Here is a 26,333-nt window from a genome sequence, read left to right as displayed (position 1 = left end):
ACCTCAAATGATGTAACTGGTTACATCACCTACTTCGCCTCTGTTACGCAAAAATTGAACCATGTAACCGCTTACCTCAAACCATGTAACCAGTTACATTACTGTAACATAGCCAAAAACCCCATTTTATCAAGACGTACCCGGTTACCTCAAATCATGTAACCGGTTACATCACTGAACCGGTGCCAAAATCTTTCATTTTTCCTGCTACGGGATTGTTCCCTCAAAATTCCAATTTCACAAATAAACCAGTAGCTTTTATTTGATAAATCATGCACAACATTATACTAACCAATTCAACTCAATTCACATCTTAATGAATCCCCATCCATTGGGACACAGTTGAGTTCGGACTATGTTTAAGGCGGTTAGGAGGTCGACCTCAAAATCATAAAAAGGGATTTGTATTTTGAAATTCTTAAGAATCCTAATATAAAAGTAAAAGCATTCCTCACTTAAGCCCTTAGGGAGAAAAAGGACAACTCTCTCACCATCCTCAGAGGTCTCTATAATAGCGTCCTCCTCGTTCCCATTGGATGAGAGGTTTATGCTAGAGAGAATTTTCCATATATTGTTGTAACCGGCCGTGTTACACTAGTATCCCAAAACTTCTGAATCTATGAAGGAGCCATTTGTCTCCAGTAGAACTTCTACATAACCTGTTGATTTAGATTCCGAGTCATAATCATTAAAGGATGCAAAAATGTCTCCATAAACTTCTCTAATGATGTCGGAAAATTTGGTTGGCCCAGGTGACCCTTACAGGTTTTCATACATTGCTCCCAAAGATCCTTTCTCTCTTGGGTATTTTTGAGAAAAAATGCATCACTCTCGAATGATTACCATTACTGGAAAAATAAAAAGTAAAGTAAAGAGGAGAAACATTACCTGAGCAGAAGAGAAGCATGGGTGTAAGGGAGTGGAACCTTTCAACTTCGAAGCGTTACTGTTTTATGAGAGTGTTAAGTGGTAAGGTGGTTATGGAATTTAAATAAGCAAACCTACGAATAACTGTGATGGAGAGGCATGATTAAAACGTATTCCCCATAAAACTATCATTATACGGTAAGGCGAAAAAAATGCGAGGAAAGTCGTGCACCATTACTGCACTTAAAAGAATCACTGACACACGCTAAGTTATTCTTGACCGTTGGATCGTGTCGAAGCTGACCTCCCAAGTCACCTCAAGAATTCTAATGGTCTTCCTGGCTGAACACTTCGTCCCTATGGGCCTCGAGATCGGGGGCTTATGTACATACCAAAAATACTTAAGCTGACTTATGAGCCCGGAATATGAGATTGGAAGTATAGCAAGGAAGCCGATGCATGTCATGAAGTTGGATTGGCCCAAACCTTACCCCTGACGGGGACGACAAGCAAGTCGGAGTGATATATGGAATACCACGTCGGGCACACACTGATCTTAGTCGACATGACGGTTACGAAAGCATGAAGAGACTCCTAGGACCATTATGAAAAGCGTTACGCCTCATAAAAGCAACGACGCGGGTTAGGATTTCCACCATTATTAGGGGTATCCGAGGGCCACTTCTTAATGAGGTCACGTCACCAGCACAAAGGTATAAATAAGGGCTCCTACCCGAGGGATAAACAAGACATTCATTCTTGAGTTCACGCATACTACTATCGTGCAACTCGAATCTCTTAAGGAATCCATATATACACTCAGGTCTTACGTAAATAGTTGCAACCTTACTGGATTAACTTCTAGGAGGTGATCCAAACGTGTTTTAGAGGAACAAATATTTTGAAATTTTCTTATACGTAAACTATTTTTGAAAATATAATTTTTTTTATTTTTTATTTTTTTAAAGCTAAAATAAACCGACCCTTAATTACATATTTAAATTTTGATATAGTTTTAAAATTTAATTTAATCAAATCATATCTTATGTAATCTTGAATTTACATTGCCAAAATATCTAATTTCATGTATCTTATCTAGAGCTGTCAAATAGGCCAGTCCGACCAAGTTCACTTAGGCCCGTCCAAGGGGGCAAAAGATTTAAAACGACTGAAGTGAGTCGGCCCGATTATTCATGGGCTACAAAAAATGAGCCTAGCCCAATTGCTAATAGGCCCTGTGGCTCGATGGGCCAGTCAATCCTTTATTTCAAGATTATAGTTTTGAATATATAAAAAGGATGTAATGGATAAAAGCTATATATATATATATATATATATATATATATATATATATATATATATATATATATATATATATATATATATATATATATATATATATATATATATATATATATATATATATATATATATATATATATATATATATATATATATATATATATATATATATATATATATATATATATATATATATATATATATATATATATATATATATGAGAATGACATTTTTATATGAGAATATGAGAATAAATCTGAACCATTAGATTTTAAAATAAACTAGTCAGAGACCCGTGTTGTCGCACGGGTGCATTATTTATGGTGTAGTATTTTTTGAACGATACGAAAAATGTGAAGTAAAGAAGTTTGACGAAATTGCATATGTAAAATGGAAATTAATCAATTTAAAAAAATTACTAATAAAATATTAATAATATGAAAATTAGGTTTTAAGTTAAAATAATGATCCACACAAAAGGTTTAAGATAGGTCAAGTAATCAAGAGCAAGGGAATCTATACTTTGTATGGAAATTTAATAGCTAAATTATAATGAATTGAAATGTTAAATTTTGAAATTGTTCAATTTTTATTGTTAATACATATTCAAATGGTTATAATTTATTCTTTCATGTAATATGGTAAAGATTTATGAAATCAAAATATCAAAAAAAATAATATTATTATATAAAATATAATGGTAAATTTGACAAATAATGTATTTAGATACACATGTGAATTTAAATAGAATTACATAATTATAAAATAAATAAATACTATATAAACTCAATCATATTAAATAATAATAAAAAACATGTATGGAGAAAGAAAAAAAATTGACATTTGAAAATAAGAATTTTATCTTTAAATAAAGGTAATAATTTGATAGTGACCCGTAAGATAAAAAAGTTAGTTGTTTAAATGACTATGCAGTATTATTCAATTTGATAAAATATATTTTTAATTTTATTGAAATTAAAAAGTAGATTAAATACTATTTTTAATGATAATAAACAAAAATTTACTCATTGGTATTGGTAGTATTGACATTTGAAAATAAAAAATTTACTTCTAGAAGACTTATTTATAAAATAAAGTACATATTGTATTGTGGTTATAATGGCCCGTGATATTGAACATTTTATTATCATAATGTTTCATGTAAAGTACATATTGTATTGTGGTTATAATGGCCCGTCATAATATCTCAAGCCCTTTCCTTGAGATATCTCACCACTCTCAAGTCTATTCAAAATTTCTCGGTGTTGTGCCTCCTTCAAAGCATCATTTCTCTTGCAATATGCACTTGTTGTGGTTACAATCAAGGAGATGTACTCAAAGAAATCATGAATAGATGAGCAACTACTAGCAACGGACACAACCACCAATTGCAAACGGTGAGCATAACAATGGACATAGAAAGCATAAGGGTTTTCATCTAGAATCTTTCTTTGTAAACCATTAAACTCACCTCTCATATTTGAAGCCCCATCATATCCTTGCCCTCGTATCCTTGAAATAGATAACGTGTGGCGATCGAGAATACCATAAAGAGCATCCTTTAGTGCCTCAGATGTAGTATATTTGACATGATGTAGAGCAATAAATCGTTCCACAACTTTCCCTTTGTCGTTCAAGAACCTAGAAAGATAAATAAAAATTCAAATGTATTCATCTATGTTATATTTGAATGAAATAAAAAGTTTAAGTTAATAATTGTAATAGTTTCAATAACAAGCTCATTGTACTAACCTCAACATCACCGCCATTTGTTCTTTGACAGATATATCACGTGACTCATCAATAAGCACAGAGAATTGTCTATCACCAAGCTCTTCCATAATCACCTTGGTGACTTCATGTGCACAACACATTGCAAGCTCCTTTTGAATGTCACCGGAAGTCATTGTGCAATTTTTTGGACCACGGTCAAAAGCATCTCTTACTTTTTCATCATTAGATTTTACCCAATCCACCATCTCTCTAAAATTTCCCTTGTTTAGAGAAGTAGAGCTTTCATCATGGCCACGGAAAGCAATGCCTTGTGCTATGAGATATCTAGTACAATCTAAAGAACAAGTCAAACGGATCTTATACAATTCTTCTGATTCCCTAGTTGCTCTAGCAAAGATACTTGTCACACTTTGTCTTTGATTATTATAATCATCATAGTGCTTCATACATGAGTTGTGCTTACTATCATGACTACCAATATGATCTTTAAAGGCTTTAGATGCATGCTTCCAATCTTTAAATCCGTCTTTGTTGAAGACTTCATAACCAAAGTGTTCGGCCCTCCCGGGAGGCTTAAAGAGAAAGCAATAGAAACAATAAGTTGCATCCTTTGACTCACTGTATTCAATCCATGTATAACTCTTATACCAAGCTTTACAAAATGCTCTTGAAGACTTCCCAAATTGAGTACGAGGAAATCTTGCTAAATCTGGTTGCGTTGGACCCTTCAATATATATGCCCTCCTCACTTGGTCTTGAATATCAGGAGCATACTCGTGAATTTGTTTCCTACATCCTGGATCACGCACAATCTCATTTGGATTAAACTCGTTGGCCACATTAGGGGGTGTTTCTTCTACTTCGGCTTCCGATTGCTTAACATTCACTTTCTCAATACTTGTTCTAGGAACCAGAAACCTCCTCATCTCTGAAATTTAATGATTCAGTGAAAAGAATTTTTAGATAAATAATTTGTAACGCACAAATAGACAAGACCGACTAATTAAATAAAATAAATAGATCTTTACAAAAAAATTACAAGAGAATTTTACTATTATGAATGACCTATTAAATTAACCAAAACCTTTGAAAGAATTAAAATATAAGTATTAGATTCTAAAAAAGAATTAAACTATTTTACTATGATATAAAAAATATATAATAAGTTAATAATAATTTAAAATTGTCTTATGAGTTCAATGAACAAACAATTTAAAAATAATAAAAATTTAAACTTATAATTCATTTGCAATACATCTAAAGAACATCCTATACTGCAATTGCAATTATAATTTGCGGTACGGTGTAACTATCTAAAGAACCTATATTGCAATTGCACAATCTCCTGTGCGTAACTATCTAAAGAACCTATATTGCAATTGCCAATTGAAACAATCTACTGCGTGTAAGTCTAACTATCTAAAGAACAAAAATTTAATAAAGTATGAATAACCTATATAATATATATAATATAATAATAGAATTATTATAATAAGAAAAAAATAATAGAAAGACATTACTTGTTCTTGTTCCTGCTAGTTGCTGCAAACCAACGTGCTCCTACTTGCTGTTTGAATTGAAAGTTGAAACGGTGAAGTGACAGTAGAGGGGGAGAAAGAAATATGAATAGTCACATAAAGAGAGGAGCAGACTGTACGGAATAGTTTTTTTTTTTAATTTTTATTCTAAGTCATAAATAATTGATTGGGTTGGATCTGTTTGGCCCATTGGGTATTCATATGTTTTAATTTTTACACCCTTATTTTTATTAATTTTTCCCTTGGTTCCATTTAAAAATTGGTTATTAAATTAGGGAAAATACAAAGAAAATAGGGGTTGAGCCCGGGCGCGTGCCCGGGCTCGCCGGGCTATAGAACCGCCCCTGCATGTAATTTAATTATGTTGGTAATGATCCATAAATTGAAAAATTAGTTGTCCGCACGCACAGACTATTGAATATTATTCAAAAAAATAAAATAAATTATTAATTTTATTGAAAATTAAGAAATAAATTCATTATCATTTTTAATAATAAATAAATAAATAAAATTGATTAGTCATATATAGACCTAACATTTATTAACTTTGAATTTAATAATTTATGGATTTGATGGTGATGCACTGACAGTGTAAAAAAGTTTTACACGGTCATTCAATGAGAATATATATATCATGCTGTCATGTCTTCTATCTAATTTAAAAATAACAGTATGACTTGGTATGATACATAGTCGTGATTGATTGTCAGTACATCATCCCTTTTCTCATAATTTATTTATTATGATACATAGGTACACTTTGAATTTAATTATTTCTTATGATATATTAAACTAATAAATTTAGGTACACTTTAAATTTAATTATTTCTTATGATACATTAAACTAATAAATTTAGGTACAATTTTTATGTCCCAATTTAATCGTATGATATGAACTCACTATTTTCACTATTTAAGTAAGATGGTGATGGTTTCAAGTAAGATGGTGATGATTCTCGACGCCCTGGTGGCTAGACAACAAAAGGGTTGTAAATACCATGCTTGACCTTGACGTTGGGATGCATCAGCTTTACCTAACAATCTAATCAACCCAGTTTAGGTTAACAACCAAATTCTCTTCCAAAAACAAACAAATACTCCTCACAATGATAAAAGAACATAAAATACAAAACAAAACAAACAACAATAAAGCAAGAGCGATAAAAGAACGGAGAACACAAAACCAAACACAGAGTTATGTCAAAGTAAAATCAACCCACAATGTGATAAATAAACAACACACAAAACACAAAACTAAAGAAGCAACAAACCATGATAAATTAATATAGAGAACATGGTTTTAAATTGCGGTCCGCAACCGCAATTGCACCCGCAATATTGCGGATGCGGTTGCCTCCGCAACTGCATCGGACCGCAATTACCGTGTGATTTCAAATTACGTCTCCAATTATATTTGAAACCACATCAGACATTTTCAATCATGTTTCTTCAAGTATTTTTATCAAAAGAACAATATATTAGAATTTTAAAACTTAATTTACTGAAAAAACTTAAGATTAAGTGTTTTTATATCATTGTATTTCAAACATTCCCTATAAAAATTCACACCGCAACAGCCGCAATGCGTATCGTAGCAACTGCAATGACCGCAATCGCAACACCCGCAGCCGCATCCGCAACCGCAACCGCAATTTAAAACCATGATAGAGAAGAACATTACAGAGAGAAAAAAAATTAAAGAACGATACAGTCTCAGGTCAAACCTTAAACTAAGAAGGCGCAAATCTAATGCTTCTCGTGTATATCTGCAATCAGATTTATCGAAATTAAAACAAAAAGAAAACGAAAAATCAATAAGCGGAATTGAAGAGAGAATCAACAACATACATGCGGGGTGATTTGCAAAGAACTGAGATTGAAGATAATGAATGAAGCTTTTCGGCTTTGGTGCATAAAATTGATTCATCTTCTATGCTTCAACGGTTTGCGACAGCGGGGAGGCGTGTTCTAGGGTTTGAGAAGAGGGAAGAGGGAGTGATAATTGAATCGTGAAGAGAGAGGAAAGGTGAGGATATAGTGGGGTCGGACAAGTTGGAGGAAAATTGAAATAAAAAAGTTAGACCAATTAAATAGGAACACTTGTCACCTAGAATGGAAAAGTAGTAGAAAAAGGTGAAAATTTTATGTGTATTTTGTTGATTACGAAAAAGTCCCTTTTCCCTTGTAAATACAAATTGAGCAAGGGACAAATTAGTAAGTTTGGTCAATTGATTAGTATATGATAGATAGTAGAGTAGATAGTAGAATAGTAGATAGTAGATGGTTTAGATTATGTGTTAATTTTTCTTACTCTCTCATCCATTATTAAAATAAATGATGGTGGAGAGAGAAAAAATCAATGACACTTAATCTCCACCATTTATTTTAAAATCTAATGGTTCAGATTCATTCTCACATTCTCATATAACTTACTTATTCTCATAATAAAAGTAGAGAAAGACTGAATATTATCTCCAATACTATCAAATTTTCTCTTTATCTCACAACTATTTCTTTAATCATATTATCTTGAAATATATATTTATCCTCTTTAACTTTTATTTTTCACTTGAAATATACTTATGCAATTATATCTTAACTCAATCTTTTTTCTCCAAAATCAATTAAAATTATTTTAAAATTTTATTTTCAATGGGTCAGTTCGAATCTCGCTTGACAGATCCGTCCCAGCCTATCAAAAACATAGACCCGGTGGACCGAACCTACTTTTATAGCTGTAATTTATCTAATCTTGAATTTACATTGCCAAAATATCTAATTTTCATAAAAATTATAACAAATGAAGTATAAGCAAAATCTAATTAAAATCTAAAGTAAACATATATATTGAATAATTAGATATTTTGGCAATTTAAAGTACATGTTTCTTATTTTAGATTAGTAAAAAAACTAATTCTTGTGTCTATATTAAAAAAAGACAACAACTTATTCTTATCCCTATAGAAAGTCAGAACAAAAACTTATGGCTCTAATTTAGTTTGCCTAAAAAATTTATAACTTAAACATAGGTTATAATTTTATTATATTATTATCTGATCTAATATATTTAAATTTAGGAGCTAATTTTATGATATGATACTGATTTTTTGCGATTCTAACGTTGGGCAACAATTATTTCCCTATATATAACACTGATACCCTCTTTATTTTTTGTGAAACCCTTACCCTTCCTATACTCTGAATCTGAGAAACCCTATTTTCAGTGAATTGAAGACAAATTGCAGCAATGGCTTCCGATAGAATTAGCGAATTACCAAATTCTCTACTCAGTCAGATTCTGTCATATCTTCCCACAAAACTGGCTGCTACCACAGATATTCTCTCTAAAAGATGGAAGTCAGTCTGGCTCTCAGTCCCTATCCTATACTTTGACGATGATGCTGTCCAAGACTTTCATTCCTTTACCAATTTTATGTCTTCAGCCATATCTTCGTGTGATGTTACGCTACCAATCCGGTCTTTCACCTTCAAATGTGCGAACAGATCTTCACCATACGATCTGAATGATCTGAATAAATCGGTTAGCTACGCTGTTAAACAAGGAAGATTGGAGAGTCTCAACCTTCATATGCCGTTTAATTCTCTTTTAATCATGGTTTTAAATTGCGGTCCGCAACCGCAATTGCACCCGCAATAATGCGGATGCGGTTGTCTCCGCAACCGCATCGGACCGCAATTGCGGTGTGATTTTAAAGTCTCGTTTCCGGATGCATTAGGAACCCCATCGGACAATTTTAATCATGTTTTCTTAAGTATTTTCATCAAAAATCAATATATTAGAAGTCTAAAACTCAATTAACTTCTTGTATAATGAAAAAACATTACGTTAAGTGTTTTTCAATATAATATTTCAAACACTTCCTTTTAAAAATTCACGCCGCAACGGCCGCAATGTCCATCGCAACAAGCGCAATGACCGCAATCGCAACATCCGCAGCCGCAATTTAAAACCATGCTTTTAATTTTATCCCTCGACCTCGTAAAAATAGAATTAGCTCCTTGCATTTTTACTTGTAAGACACTTCAGGTTTTGACAGTTATGATTACCCTATCAAGCTTTTGTCAAGTTGTCCCCTTCTAGAGGAATTGCATGCCTAACATTCACGTATGATATACTTTTTGGTGAAAAACTATTTACCCACCACCAAGGTCTTACCCATCACCAATTTGTTGACAGCAAGGATATGTGATATCAATTTTCCAATTACTATGCTTACTGAGGTTGAGAACCTGCATTTAGTTACGGTGTGAATACCATTCCCTACCTAAAATGTTTTTATTTTCTTGTATAGAACTCTCAGCCATGCAAATATGCATCTAACTAATTTTTTTTGTGTAACTCGTGCAGGGCTTGTCACTTAAGGACCCGTTTCCCATATTTAACCGACTAACTCATATTAACCTTATCTATAAAATTGGAGGAAACTTTCCCCGAAATTCAAAAGTGTTGTGGTGGATTCAATTGCTCAATTGTTGCCCTAAACTTCAGAATATTACCATTCAGGTTTAGTTTCTGTATTCATATAAATAATTTTATTATAATTTTTTATATCTATTTTTACCCACTTACAAAAAAAAATCATGTCAAATTGTTTACAGGATTGTGTAATTGGAGATCCATTTGACTCGTTTGACAAATATTTAAAGGAACAACCAGTTGTTCCACAATGCCTTTCATCACACCTCAAGACATTTTGTATTAGAGATTATAAAGGTACTGAAAGTGAACTCCTATTTGCAACATATATTATACAAAATTCAAAAGTACTCGAGATCATAACAATTACTAGTGTCAGCTCCATGGATATAAATGAAAAAGATCAAATATTAAAGGAATTATCTTTATCCAAAAGAGGCTCTCTAACATGTGAACTTTTATTTGATTGATGAAAGCTTGAGAATGTCATGCCTATTAGGGTGGTTGTTATACAATTCTAAAACATCAATATATAGTTTTGTAATACAGATCTTCAAATTATATATGATTTTTCATGTAACTAGTAGGAAACTCGTGCTATCGCACGGGTCTGGTCGAGGTTTCACATTACATGTATCCAAATATCACTTATAAATCAATCATATAAATTTAACCAAAATGCAAACAAATTTTAGTCAATGTTAATCCCAAAAACATAATAGTTAACAAAGAGCTAATAATACATCAAATTTTTTTAGCTCTTTAAGTATAAACAATAAACATATGGATTCATATTACACGTATCAATGACTAAATTATTAAATATGACATCATATTTTCAGTTAGATAAAAATTTTTTTAGCTCTTTAAGTATAAACAATAAACATATGGATTCATATTACACGTATCAATGACTAAATTATTAAATATGACATCATATTTTCAGTTAGATAACATTAATATGTTTATACATTATAATTATTTATCAAAATTTAATTCATGTGTTTGGAATATCAAACATAATATAACTTATTTTACAGTTCATAAATATTCACGTAATTTCAATCCATAAATGATATCTCATAGATACATTCACATCTACCCGTCAATTAATTTTATAACTTCAATATATATATATATATATATATATATATATATATATATATATATATATATATATATATATATATATATATATATATATATATATATATATATATAAAACAGTAACAAAAGAAATAGTTAAAAGATAGACATTAAAATGATCCTTCAATCACTGGTATCTCATAGATGCGTTCACATCTACCCGTCAATTCAGATGAGTTAAGAAACGTCAATCACTGGTATCTCATAGATACGTTCACATCTACCCGTCAATTCAGATGCGTTAAGAAACCCCAGTTGAATCCAAACGAGTTAATTCTAAATTAAACCTATTTGAGATATTAGTTTATTTTCCCAAACGTAAAATGTATAACAACTCCAGTTAAATGCTTAAGAGTTTCTACGTATATTATTATAATATAAAAAATATATAATTTTATAAGTTTAAAAAATATATTTTTAATTAAGAAATTAAATATAGTTAGAGAATAAAATTTATTAAATCTATTTGAGATGTTAGCTCATTTTTTTCAAACCTAAAATGTATGACATCTCCCGTCAAATATTAAAAGTTTCTACGTTTAATGTATACTTAAAATATTTAAAAATTAAATAAATAATAAAAAATGAATATGTTAATAGAGTAATTAGATATTGAATATGTACAATTATTAAAAAAAATAGAAATTTAAAACCTATGTATGGTAAATAATATATATTTATTCTCATATATCTAAAATAGTCAGATTAAGTAGTCTCCATTGGATAGTGTAATAAATATAAAATCTCAAATTTAAAATGCAAAAACGATCGTAGTTTGTTCAATTTATAAGATTGACTATATTAATAAATTTTTATCTTTTATCATTATTTTTTATGATTACCATTTATCGTTAAATTTTCATGACTACCCATTAACATATTTTTAACATGATTGAATTATGAAGTTAATTTGAAAAAATTCTGAGAAGTTTTAGTTATTTCATAAGTTTACAAAAATTACAAAATCTCAATTAAATTTATTTTTTTATTAACCTTTCTATAAAAGTTTAAATAATTTAAAAATAAATTTTATCTCAAATAAGGATTAAATAATTACAAAATAATTTTTATTCTTATATTTTTATAATGGAAATCTAAATATTTAACTTTGGAATAAAAAAAGTTATAAGTTGTAGTAAAAAGTTATAAATTTTATCTCTATTGATTTAGATTTGTTTTTATTAACCTTTTCTAATAATCTAAATGATTACAAAATATATTTTATTTTAAGTTAGAACTTTTAATTTTAATAAAAAAATTAAATAAAATAACAAATTAGTAGTATAAACAAATTAGTTATATTATAAATAAATTTTAAATTAATAATTATGAGAAATTATTTAGTTATCAATTCAATAATAATAATTTCATTTAATATTATAATTATCATTTAATTGAATTTAAGATTTAAAAAAGTCTACCTTTTGAATGAAAAACTAAAAAATTTGAGTTTCTGTATCTGCATTAAGAAACTTTTCATCTTCTTGTGTGACATTTCAAATTAATTGCATTGAGCAACGGAAATTGATTTTACATGAAAAGTTATAAACTTGAGTTTTAATAGCTATGATAATTAAATAGTCATTTATCCGTGTATGTCTGTTCCAATAGCCTTTAACTTCATGAATTATTGACACATTTTAAATATAATTTAAAATATATATATATATATATATATATATATATATATATATATATATATATATATATATATATATATATATATATATATATATATATATATCCACTTATATTACGTTAGGATGATAAAAAACACGTAAATAAAATTTATTTCATTTTTAAATCCTAAAAATTGTTTTGATGATATACATTAATAATAATAATAATCAATAAATATTATTTAATTTTATAAAAAATTGATGAATAGATTTGGAACACGTAGTATCATTACCCCTGGTCCAATATAGTTATGTCATTAGTAATTAAAAACTGACTTTTAATTATTTCATACCTATTTAATTATAATAATATTAAAAAAATAAAAAGTCTGATAATTATGGTTTCCACGTAAAAGTGGCATTATCAATGACGACTCAACTAACCAAAATATTACATTAATGACGACTCAACTAACCAAAATATTACAAATAATTTAGAGAGTGATATTTTTTTTTGACAAATAGAGAGTGACATTTAATCTAAATAAAAAGTTACACTTTATTCTATTGAAAATTGACTACTACACTTTATCACCAGTAATTTTTAAAGTACTATCATTACCCATAATTCAATATAGTTATGCCATTAGTAATTAAAAACTGATTTTTAATTATTTCTTCCTATAATTATAACAATATTCAAAAAAATAAAAAATCTGATAATTATGTTTTCCAGATAAAAGTGGCATTATCAATGACAACTCAACTAACCAAAATATTACAAATAATTTAGAGGGTGATATTTTTTTTTTTGACAAATAGAGAGTGACATATAATCTAAATAAAAAGTTACACTTTATTCTATTGAAAATTGACTATTACACTTTACATCTTCTATTTTATAACGTTAACCAAGACAATCAAATAACGTTAACCAATAAATAATTTTTTTCACATAGGCATTTAATAGCTATAGTTTAGGGTTTATATATGGTTAGGTATTAATAGTAGATGCTTCTTTCAATACAAAATATAATAAAAATAATAATAATAATAATAATAATAATAATAATAATAATAATAATAATATATAACAAAATAAAAAACAACCAATAAAGAGCTGACATACCATCCTACATTAAATGTCAGATCAATATTAATTTAATTTACAATATAATCAAGAGACATAAAGTGATTGAACATTTCAAATTCAATAATAATAATTAAATATCATAAAGTCTGATTTGTGTCATAATAATGATTAAACGTTTCGATTTTCAAAATTAAAACAGTTCATATTTTTGGAATTATAATTTATTGGATAATTATTGTTTATTTAAATTTAAAATTAGAATTTCTTTTATATTATTTTATTACAATAATGCTATTAATGTCGTGAACGTTTCAATTTTTAAATTTTATTCTATTTATTAAATAATTGTTATCTATTTAAATTTTGCTTATTAAAATATAATCATTTTATAGAGAAACCCGTATATCATTATTAAAAGATAACATATTTTAATCTAACAAATAATACTTAATTATACTATAAAATAGAAAAAAATATGATTAATTTATTTGGAATGGATACGTTTCATCACATAATTAATTTCTTTTATTGAATCAAATCTACTATCAATGAAAATTAAAGCATTTTATATCTTTTGAATGTGCAACTTTAATGACACACCTAATGTCTTTTAATTTTCCAAAAAAAAAAAGAATCAATTTTCCAAAAAACTGAATCATTTTATACCTTTTAATTATTCAACGACTTAAATACCAATGTTTTATTTCAATATTCAGTATGACTATTATTTATTTAAATTTAAATAGATAATGTGTGTCTCTAAACGTCACACATCTTTTGAACCATTTTCCTTTGACTTCAAGTTCATATTCAATTTAATGTTAAAGGTTTATTAATGGTATTAATAACAATAAATTATCTATTTTATTTTATTAAATAAATTATTTTTTAACTTATGGATTACTATATTTAATCTACAACAAATTCAAATAAGTTTATAGTCTCACCTACAAAGGTGAAAAGCCAATAACAATAATGCAAAACAAACAGGTACAACATATGTAATGTAAATTGTGCAAAGAATATAGAAGCAATTAACTATTTCAAGCCTCATACTAAGAAAAAAATGACTGTTATATGAGGCTCTCAAAGCAATATAGTCAGAACCGAACTGTATTCCAGAGTGTAATGGATAAATGTTTATTTTGCCTTCATCATCCACAGACTCCGGACCAACTCCCATCACCTATAACATCTAAAACATAACATTTTCCACTCAATATCAATAGTTAAATAAACACAACACCCTTTATAAACAACTACTTAGTAGTAAGTATAACATCAATTTCTCTGGCAATTTTCTGCATGATAAACAATAACGATATCTTATATTCTAAGTATAAAAAAATATTAAAATATAAATGTCTTAATAGTCACATGCTTAATTTCAAAAGAAACAATTCTACTGATTTTTATGACATTTCTTTAAACACACATAAAAGAAAAACGATAGAACTACATTATATAAAACTTGGCTTCAACTTCAAATCTCCCGTGTTATTTTGCAAACTCTGCTTTCCATCAGATGTCGCGACCTGATGAATCATCCCTTTGCATTTATCACAACATCTTGCACTTCATATCATGTCATATAAAATCCAAACCTGCAATATAAAATCCCGTAACTCATCAGTTCAAACAGGCTGTAAATCATATCAGTTAAAAAAACAAAAGACATGCATCAAAGCAAATACATACTTAAGCCTACATCGTCCACCTGATTATTCATCTCCTTTATGTGCTTCTGATTCATCGCAAAGATTCCCTCCTGATTTTCTATTTCCTAGACAATGTTGAAGTAAAAAACAGAATGAGTTAAGATTTAAAAAAGAAAAAAAAAATAATGAAATAAAATGATGTATAAAACCAACCAACCTGATGATGAATGTGAGAGAGAATTGAGTCAGGAAGCTCACTAAGCCTATCTTGTCTTGAAATCATCATCGATGGCTTGCTAACCCTAAATCGCTTGCTATCTTGTGTTGAAATCATCGAAATTGATGGCTTGCACTTTTTAAAGCTATCTTGTGTTGAAATTCAAAACTGATGAATTCTGGTTTGGTTGAGGAAGGACAAACTATTTATTCTCAAACTCTGAAACAAAATAAAAATATTTAATTGATAGATGGAACAAATCTCTCGCTAAAAATATTTAATTTATAGATGGAAACAAATCTTAGACCAAGACAAAAATTTAATTTATAGATGGAGGAAAAACAAACAAATCTCACTAAACATATTTAATTGATACATGGAGGAGAAACAAACAAATCTCAGAAAAATAACATCTAATTTATAGATAGAGGTGAAACCTAATTCTGAAACAAATCTCAAGTTAAAAAAAAACGTGTGTGACTCCACTGGTCTATTGTGACATGAAAAATATTAAAATTTAATAGGAAAAAACTTACCTTGATGACGATGTACCCGTTCTTGCGAATGGTACCGGCCTGCTGAGGATAGGTCTTGGAGGCGCCAACATCGGCGGCGGCTTCGAATTGGTGCTCTTCGTCGGACATGGTTGATGAATTGATGTTGTGTGTGTGAAACGTTTGAGGGTTGAAGGCAAAGAAAGAGGGAGAAGAAGCTTCAAACCTGTAAAAGAGAAAGTGAGTACTGGAAAGCCATTGTTGGTGGTGATATATACCTTGCAGATAAACGTGCAAAAATTGAAAGGGCATACGCAATTGATTTTTTTGGGTAGTGGAGAGGCTGAATTAAACGTGGAGATAATGAAAATCAATAATGAAAGGATGTAGGTTTGAAAATCAATAATGAAAGGATGTAAGTTTGAAAACCAATAACGAAAATCAATACTGAAAAGTCACATGTAATTTATTTGAAACGCATGGGAAACATAATCAACAAAATAAATAAATACCAAAAAATAATGAATTACTAAAAATAAATAATCAACAAAAAATGAGAGTCTGCCATGTCAGCAGCAATAAATACCAAATGAATAATATTGTGTTATTTTGGCAAAAGACCTTTATACCCGTGGAATAAGAAAAGTTCCAGTTCATTTATCAGAGGGCTTTTACTGGAATTTCCAGGTACTTTTGCTTTTATATATTAATAATAGATTAATTGTTACTACTTTTTAGATTATATCATCTTTTTCTATTTTATTTTCCTGTTGATTAATATTTTATTTGTGTCAATAACTTTTTAGTCTTTAATATATATTGACTTTGTCGGAAATATTATGAATTAGCGAGCGTTAAATCTAAAATAAAAACATTGAATTGCAAGTGCTATACATCGAATGAAAATACAGAGTTACAAGTACAAAGAGAATCATGACAACCACTCCTAGAGTGTTTAAATAATAAAAAAAACTGATGTGAAAATTATCAAAAAAAAAAAAACATAATGTAAAAATTATCAAAAAATTAAAAATTAAAATAAAAATTAAAGAAATTGTTAAAAATATAACAGAAATTTATGAAATAATGGAAAATAGAAAATGTTTCTTTTGGGCCTGAAATGAACTCATGGGTCGTTTCCCTTTCGGAAAAAAGGTATAATATCAGTCATTTTGACGCCGAACGTCAAACTTGGACAAATCTTGCCGAACAATTCTGACGCGTGGCTTCTTCTTCGATACACGCAGTCAACCCTCCTACATCAGGCTCTTTCACTTTTGAAGAACTCGCGACCCCAAGTTCTCTTCTTGATAAAGAGCTTCATCTGGTTGTAGCTTGCGACAAGTACTAACTAGAAACCTCTCATTACGCAGAAACTCAATCACATCTTCTCTCACATTGAAAGCTTTAGTTTCCATGCATTTATCTCGCACAAAAGGAAAATCATTTGGTAGCTCATATGCGGTTAACTTCTTAAAATCCTTTAGGACCCCTGGCACTTCTTCTAGAGTTATTATTTTCTCCTTTATAACACTCGTCATCCATTTAATCAGTACTAGACATAAAATTAAATTTCTTTAACAGCCTCATCAAGCTCCTTTTCACCCTGCATCATCAGCAAGAAACTGTATTTCTTTCCTCCTATGTTCTTATCAAAGTGAAAAATAGGAGTCACAACAAATGTATGCCCCATGTAAACATCACCATGTTATTCCTTCCTCGACAAGTGATATCATATTCAAATTGCTAAGGCCTACCAAGTAAAATATGATAAACATTCATATCATGAACACCACAAAGTACCTCTTCTCTATAATGCTTTCCGATGGAGATAGGAACTCTGCCAGAATAGTGTTACTCAAACTTGGGATTCCTTGCTTACCCAACTGAGGGTGTCTGGCTTCTCGTGGGGTTTTATGGACAACTTCAAATAATCTACAAAATTTTGTGACACCATATTCTCTTTGTTTCTACTATCCACAATCAAATTACATACCTTTTCTTGATAGAACAATGGGTTGTAAACAAATTCTTCTATTGCCCTTTATCTTTGACTTCTGGTAAAAATTCTTTGCAACACAAAATTTACCATCTCATTATATTCTTCCTCTGCAAATTCAACCCCTGCATATTCATCATTCTCAAGTGCATGTCCTTCCTTTTCCTTTTCCTATTCCCTTTCTTCCGCAACACTAGCAACTCTCCTTGTTGGACAAACATTTGATTTGTGACCTCTTCCATTACAATGATAACACGTATCTCTAGTGGATTTAGCATACGAATTATTTTGCCTATAGATTGGTGATTTATCTTACTGCTAACCGTTAGGGTTGATAGTCCCAAACTCTCAAGGATGGAATCTCTAGTTGTTGCAATATTTTCCTTGTTGCTAGATGATTCAAAGTCATTATGGGGTAAATACCTAAAAGATGAGAAATTTCTAGGGGATTTCTCCAATAATTCTGCCTTTAAAGCTAGACTAGATGCCTCAGCTACGGTCTATACAGTCTATAAACTCATCTCCTCCTGCAAGAATCCCTTTAGGCCTTTAATGTATCGAGCTACGTTTTGCTATTTGATTCTCCCAATTTATTATGCTCAGAGAAACACATGAACTCAACTGTGTATTTGGTCACAGTTCTCTTGCCCTCAACATCAATTGTTTCATTCTTCACCAAGATCTGATTGGTCCATTCCTTTGTAATTGCCTCTGAACAACAGGTTTATCCCACCAGACAACATCAATATTCTTCAACCTATTCGCCACCATTTTAACTTACTTGTTCTCAGGAAAATCTATAACATCAAATAACTTGTCAAATTCGATTTGCGAATCCAAAAACTCCTTCATTACATCGTTCTACATAATAATGGAATATCAACGTTCACTCGATAATCATGGTTATGTTAATTCCCATGATTAAATATGTCTTCCTCGTAGGGTTAACCTTCTTCAGAACTCAAATTTTCAGAAATAACAACACGATGATTGTTGACACCCCGTTGAACCCTGACATGTTCTCCTCCTCTATCTCTTTGTTAATTCTTGTTGTTATTGGCGTTGTTCACCTAATTTTCTAAATTCTCCATCTGTTCAGTCAAAGTAGTTAGAGTCATAGTAAAATACGAGTCATTCTGACACCGGGCGCCAAACTTGCACAAATCTTGTCAAACCATTCTGATGCGTGGCTTCTTCTTTGATACACGCAACCATCTTTGCTACATTATATATAGTTCAAGAACAACTAGCCAAGCCAATGTTTAATTAATTTTTTAATCATTAGTATGGTTAGTAGTTCATATTTTGAATTATTTCGATTCCACCTCAAATCATTCTTATCTTTCAATTCCCACAGAGAGTGATCACGAATGGAGTTTCGATGTTATGGTTTATTGTAAAGAGTTTGTTATACACAGAGTTATAGACCTAATGCACTTTTTCATTGTACTACTTCCTAAGTTATAATAGCATCATACTAAAATACAACAGCTCATAGCATTTGACATGATTTTAACATAGGTTTACTATCAAAATGTTAGCTGGAGATTTTGACAAATAGAAGTTACTAAAAAGTTGTATGCTTCGAAAAGGAAAGATAGCTTTATAAGGTTGTTGTTAAGTTTCTTTATGTCAAAGTTTTCTTAATCGAAGCAAGGTATGGGTTATAATATCCTCGAAGTCGAAGAGACGAAAGACTTAGGCTATTTCGAAGTATTTTTGAAAGATGCGTGTTGGGAAGGTCAGGTTGTTTCGCATTTCAGAACTTCGAACGGGAATGTTTCGAATATCAAAGTGATGAATTTGGTTAGAAAGACATGTGGAAGCATCAGGGAATCGAAGCACATGCAAAAAAGACTACGTGGCATTCTATTAGCATAAGATAGTTAGGATCGAATTAGTATAAATAGGGATCTTAGTAGTAGGATTATGGGTGTTCATTTTGTAAAAATCACTCAAAACATCGCTCAAGTACAAAGTGAAAGAGAAACAGTTGTCATTGAGAATGTACGTTTAACACCATTTGTAATTTACATTTCTTTCAATTTTACAAATTTAAGTCATTTATGTATATTTTCTTTTTGAGTCTTGTCTTTTATAATTGTAATCTAAGCCTTTTAAGTCTTTTATTCAGATTTTGTCTTTACATATTGCATTATCTTTATATTAGTCTTGCATTCGAAGTACTCCTTTAAACTATGAACTCAGTCATAACGATCATAAACTTTTAGACACATGTCCTTAGGATCAATCTAGTCGATCCTGCAAGTTACCAAATACATTTAATAATTTGGAAGACTAGCGGTTGTTTACCAGAAATCACTGTAAACACAAATGTACATCTTATTACACTAATTGATAATTGTATCAGATGGAGTTAATCAGAGTCACAAGTATGAATTTAAGTCATATAAAAAGTGTCTACCTATTCCTATGTGTTACTATCCTTTGTATAATAATCATGTAATATTCTATATTTATAAAAATAATTTAATAGTCGTTATATAATTATATCCACTGCTCCCATGTTTGGTCCCATGTCTACTCTCACCTACTATGATTATTAATCGGCTTTGACTTTGATTGTGTAAACTATTCAACTAACTACATCTAAAACTATGTTTTTGTAACTAATAACCTGCAATTTGGCCTAGAACGGGAAGTCCCTACTCGAGCTCTCTAACCCTAACAATGGCGATTCACTCATACCGGCATATAACGGCAATTAAACATCCAGAAACGTTCACAACATTATACTAAACACGAATACATGTTCAAAACTCATTCATGATGCATGAAATAACGTAATCGAAATCAAGAAAAATTGGACAAACCGTGGCTTCTGGGCGCGTGTTCTTGGTTATCCAGGACCTTGTAACGATTGGTACAGCTTCAGGATGTCCTCAGGAACGTGTTTGAATCTTTAAAACTCCTTAAATCAAGCTGCAAATACCAAAACGATTTTGATTTTTTTCTTGAATTCGTATGAGTCCTGTTAGGGTTCTTGGAGGCTGCCAAAACGTATCCTCGCTTCAGACTAGGTTTAAGCCTTTATAGAAATTGAATTAGGTCACTATAATTGAATCAAATCCCTTCGAATCAAGAGATTGAATTTTGATTGAAAATCAATCTTGAAACTTCCTAAAATTGGCCTAATTTCAATCTTCTTCTTCCAATCAGGTGAAGCACAAATTTGGCATCAAATAATATATATTTTGATGGTTTATTATGATTAAAACCAAAAGTAAATCAAATCTTTTATTATTTTTCTCAATTATTTGATTTATATTGTATTTTTAATGAGTTAAATTCAATAAAAAATAAAATATTAATCAATAATTCATGGCTTTGGATGTGGACTTCCTTGATAACTTGAGTAACAAGATTGGATCATAAAAAGTTGGGCCCTTTTGCAAGAAAATCCATTTTATACCTTTATCTGCTTCATGCACCTCACCCAAAATTGACCAACTTTGACAAGGCATATCTCCCTCAATTTTTATGGTATGGAAGTGTTCTAGGACTTTTTGGAAAGCTCAAAATGTCCTCTGCAAGCCACTTTGTTTTTGCATTTGGAGATTTTATCTTAATTAAATGGCCCCTGACACAAACCTGCTTTTTATGAACTTCTAGAGGGACCTGTAATGTTTTGGCTCATATCTCTTAAATAGAGCATTTTTGGCCTTGGTTTTAAAGAGACAGAGTTGTAGAGAATTGAATTTCCTTGAGAATGAGATTTGGTTAGGGAATTTATGATAAAATATGAGAGACTTAATGTCAGTCAAAGTTTGGCTTTTAATTCAAAACCCTAATTTAGAAACTTTGACCTTTGATGAATTTGAAGCTTTCCTTGATGAATCATGATCAATCCTTGATCAAATGATGATTATAACCTCAAAATGTTTATGTTGACCAAAAAATCAAGATTTTTGACTGTATGTTGACCAAAGTTGACTTTTAGGTCAAACTAGTCAACTGCTAACCAATTGAGTTTTTGTTTGGGCAATCTTGTGAGTCAGAGCTTTAAACTTGGTGTGAGGATTCTTTGGAGCATATGAGAGGCTATGAATTCCACTTGAGGTATCAGAACCTGATTTTACTTGAGAGAGACAAAACGCTAATTTGTGGTTTGTTGCCTATGGGACAGGTAAGTGTGCCCGATTCTTGCATACTCTTGAGTAGTTGAAGGTCATGTGAGTCAAAATATGATGGGAAAATGTTGGGGTATGACAGCTAAGTTATTGGAGTTAAAAGAGAAGTTTACGGATGGGGAGTGGCTAATAGGAGGAGATTTCAATGTTATTAAACACCAAAGTGAAAGGAAAGGGCGGAGTTTGTACGATAATAATAATAATGATTTGATTCTTTTTGCAAACTTTATAGGGGAAAGTGGTTTGATGGATATCCCTTGTAAAGGAAATAAATTCTCTTGGTATAGTGGTGATGGGAAGTTTACGAGCCAAATTGATCTATTTATCTTGTCGGATACAATCGTCAATAGGTGGAGCGTCATTGGCCAAATGATTGGTACTAGAGACATTTCGGATTATTGCCCTATTTGGCTTGTTTTGGATAACAAAGATTGGGGACCTAAACCTTTTAAGTTTAATAATGAATGGTTCTCTTTCAAATAGCTCATTCCGTTTGTGGAAAAGGAGTGGAGAGAGATTAAGGTGGAAGAAAGAGGAGACTTTGTCTTGAAAGAAAAACTTAGTTTCCTAAAAGAAAGACTAAGATGGTGGAATAAGGTGGTGTTTGGAAAGGTGGATTTGGATGTAGATGATTAAGTGAGAGATATTAACTACGCCGATGATTGTTTGGAACAAGCGTTTTATGTCCCTAATCCTATTATCTTATCCAAACGAATAAACTTGTGATGTGATTCTGTGGTATACTGATGATTGATTATGTTGAATGATGTGATATATATATGAACATGCTTGTTATTGATGATGATGATGATGAAATGAGTATAGTTGATGCTACTCATAGATTGGTAATGATGAAAGTATGTTATATATATGTTACATGCATTCATAAACATGAGTTGAATCCTATATGATGAGAGGATTCATCGAGGGGCAGAATTCCCATTGTGTGGAATTGGTGCTGGCAGGGCCGTTTCTGAATTGATGATAGATCGGTCGGTGGATGATTCCACTGGTGATGATTGGTACCACATGCATAGTGTCAGTTTCATACATGTGCATGATTTGCTATAACATGATTAAATATATGTTATGTGTTGATTGTTTGTTTGTCTGTGGACATATGATTGATGATTGTCTGAATATGAAACGGTCGGGTGAATGATATAACTATGATATGTTATTATTTGTGATGTGATAACATTGGTTAACTGTGATGAGACTCACCCTTACTTGTTGTCATTTTCAGATTGAGGATAGCGGCGTGACTTGGTGAGGATTAGCTCATAAGTCTGTTTTTGGTTTTAGTGTCGGTGTCATGCTCTGGTAGATGTAACACTGGGAACACGTTTATGTATGAGTTTGATTATAACTCTATTTGATGGTTGATTGAGTCAAATACATTATGACGAATGTCGACTCGTGTGTGTTTTAATTCCGCTGTGTAAAACATGATTTTGTCCGTTGAGTTATAATTTCAGTTGTTTTCAGTGAATGCATGACAGGTACCGACGTGTGCTTATTTATTTTATGAATTGTGATACCCCTTGCATGCCTACTCTGATTTGTTAATTGTTTAATTGCCGCGGGTTATTAGAGGGGTGTTACACAAGTCCTTATTAAGAGAGGGGCTGACTTGATTCAACATCGTTTGGAATAACTTATTTGGCTTATCCTATGAAAGTAGTTTGGGATATGTACATAAGTTGTTTTTAGCTTATTAGAAAGACAGGGCACAAGAGGGAAAAAAATGTCTAACACACATTTTCTGTTTTTGGCAGGAGATAACAATTACAAATAAATGGGATAGGCTGATACATTCCTTTATTTGTTCTCCATACTCTTATTTTGTCATTTTATCTTAGTAGTAGAAAAATGTTAAGTTATAAGCTGATACATTCCACTCTTCTGTTATAATGTTAAGCAACCTAGGTGAAATGGGATGGGTATATTTGTGTATGGGACACTGATGTTGATCTTGAAGTTAAATTGAAAAATATCATCATACAACAACTTCATGATGCTGCTGGTGATGTTTCTGAACTTGCTGTTAAATGGTATTTCTTTTCACTCATATTATGAATTCCCCACATTCAGGTTGGTGTTAGAAAATGAATTGAGAGAGTATAAATGATATTTTAATTTGTTCATTTAATTAATAATTCCAGCCTTGCTCCGTTTGTGAGGAAAATGAATGAGGCAAAGGTTGTGGAAATGAGCAGTCAATTGTGTGAAAAAATACTAAATCGGAAGGATCAACATCGGGACACTGCTAGCATTGCTTTGAAGACGGTTGTTGCTGAAGTTTCTACCCAACCCCTTGCACAATCTATTCTTTGTCTTCTCTCGCCACAACTGATTAAAGGAATTATTGGTAAAGTAGGAAAGACATGAGGAAATATGAAAGACATGACTTTTATAGTATAATAAAGCTTCTACTTGATCTCTATTGGATGTATAACTCTCTTTAATTGTGACAATGAATTTATTATGAGCAGCTAGAATTTTCACATTAAGACTAGGTGAACTTTTTAGATCTTAAAGAATGCAATTTATGATTTGACTTCCATGATTTTAATAAATTGTTAAGTATGTATATGCTTCAAATTTTCTTTTTTTTTTTAAACATCAAACATATCATTATTTACAAATTTAAGTCAAATTAATTTTAAAATTTTAAATTTAAATAAACTGTTTTATAATAAATTATAAATTAATAAATGATATTAATAAGAGTATTGAAACTGAATTTATTTGTTCAAATAGTCTTATTTGTTTCTTTTTTATAAAATTTAAATTTTTAATCGGACAAGTTCATACGGGTAGTTATATGGTACGCGTATATGATACCGATATTAACACATTTAATTAAATATTGAATAATAGCAAGAATAAATTTACTATTGATTTAAAATTTTTTTAGATAATTCCAAAACAAAATTATTTATATATAGGAATAATTATATGATTGATTCAAATATTTATATATATGAAATAATATATTTGATTTATAAATTGATTTTAAACAATTAATATTAACGGGAACATGAAGTTAGTGATCAAAAAAATTGAATATTAAAGGGAATATTAAATTACTCATCAAAATATAGAATATTAACGGGAACATGAAGTTACTGATTAAAATATTGAATAATAACGGAAACATGAATTTACTAATGACGGGAACATAAAGTTACTGATAAATAATATTGAATATTAACAGGAATATGAAGTTACTGATCAAAATATTAATATTAGCGGAAACATGAAGTTACTAATCAAAATATTGAATATTAACGGAACATGAAGTTATTGATAAAAATATTGAGTATTAACAGAAACATGAAATTACTGATCAAACTATTAATATTAACGGGAACATGAAATTACTAATCAAAATATTGAATATTAACGAGAACATGAAGTTGCTGATCAAAATTACTGAATATTAACGAGAACATGAAGTTACTAATCAAAATATTGAATATTAACGAAAATATGAAAGTATGACAATAATTCCAAAACAAAAATAGTGTATATATATATATATATATATATATATATATATATATATATATATATATATATATATATATAAACAAATATATATCATTGTTTAAAATATTAATATTAGCGGAAACATGAAATTACTGATCAAAATATTAATATTAACGGGAACGTGAAATTACTGATCAAAGTATTGAATAAAAACGGGAATATGAAGTTAAAAATTAAAATATTGAATATTAACGAAAACATGAAGTTACTGATCAAAATATTGAATATTGACGAAAACATTAAGTTACTGATCAAAATATTGTATATTAATGGGAACATGAAGTTATTGATCAAACTATTGAATATTAACGGGAACATGGAGTTATTAATTAACATATTCAATATTAACGGGAAGCGAGGTTAGTATGTTGAAAGTAAATATGACTAACTTTATTGCATTGGACAATCGATATTCTGTTGTCTATTCTTTATGCAGGCCACATTTTGTTATACCGTCGGTAAAACAATAATAATTTAAGTCAAATAATTGATGTTTCCAATTTTTATTGCATACCAATAAA

The 26,333-nt window shown here is 30.1% G+C and overlaps 1 protein-coding gene across 1 annotated transcript; it reads right to left on the bottom strand.

Moving 5' to 3' along the window:
* Positions 1 to 3,354: 3,354 nt before the first annotated feature.
* Positions 3,355 to 4,830, bottom strand: LOC131659675 (uncharacterized). Its single transcript, XM_058928832.1, has 2 exons — positions 3,923 to 4,830; positions 3,355 to 3,811 (listed from the first exon to the last, which is right to left on the bottom strand). Exons 1-2 carry the CDS (start codon positions 4,828 to 4,830, stop codon positions 3,355 to 3,357), a joined length of 1,365 nt encoding a protein of 454 aa, XP_058784815.1.
* Between the last annotated feature and the right edge of the window lie 21,503 nt (positions 4,831 to 26,333).

Source organism: Vicia villosa, linkage group LG3 (genome assembly GCF_029867415.1).
Source record: "Vicia villosa cultivar HV-30 ecotype Madison, WI linkage group LG3, Vvil1.0, whole genome shotgun sequence".
Lineage (NCBI taxonomy): Eukaryota > Viridiplantae > Streptophyta > Magnoliopsida > Fabales > Fabaceae > Vicia > Vicia villosa.
Note: the sequence above shows the minus strand (reverse complement) of the source record. Positions and strands in the feature narration are given on the sequence as shown.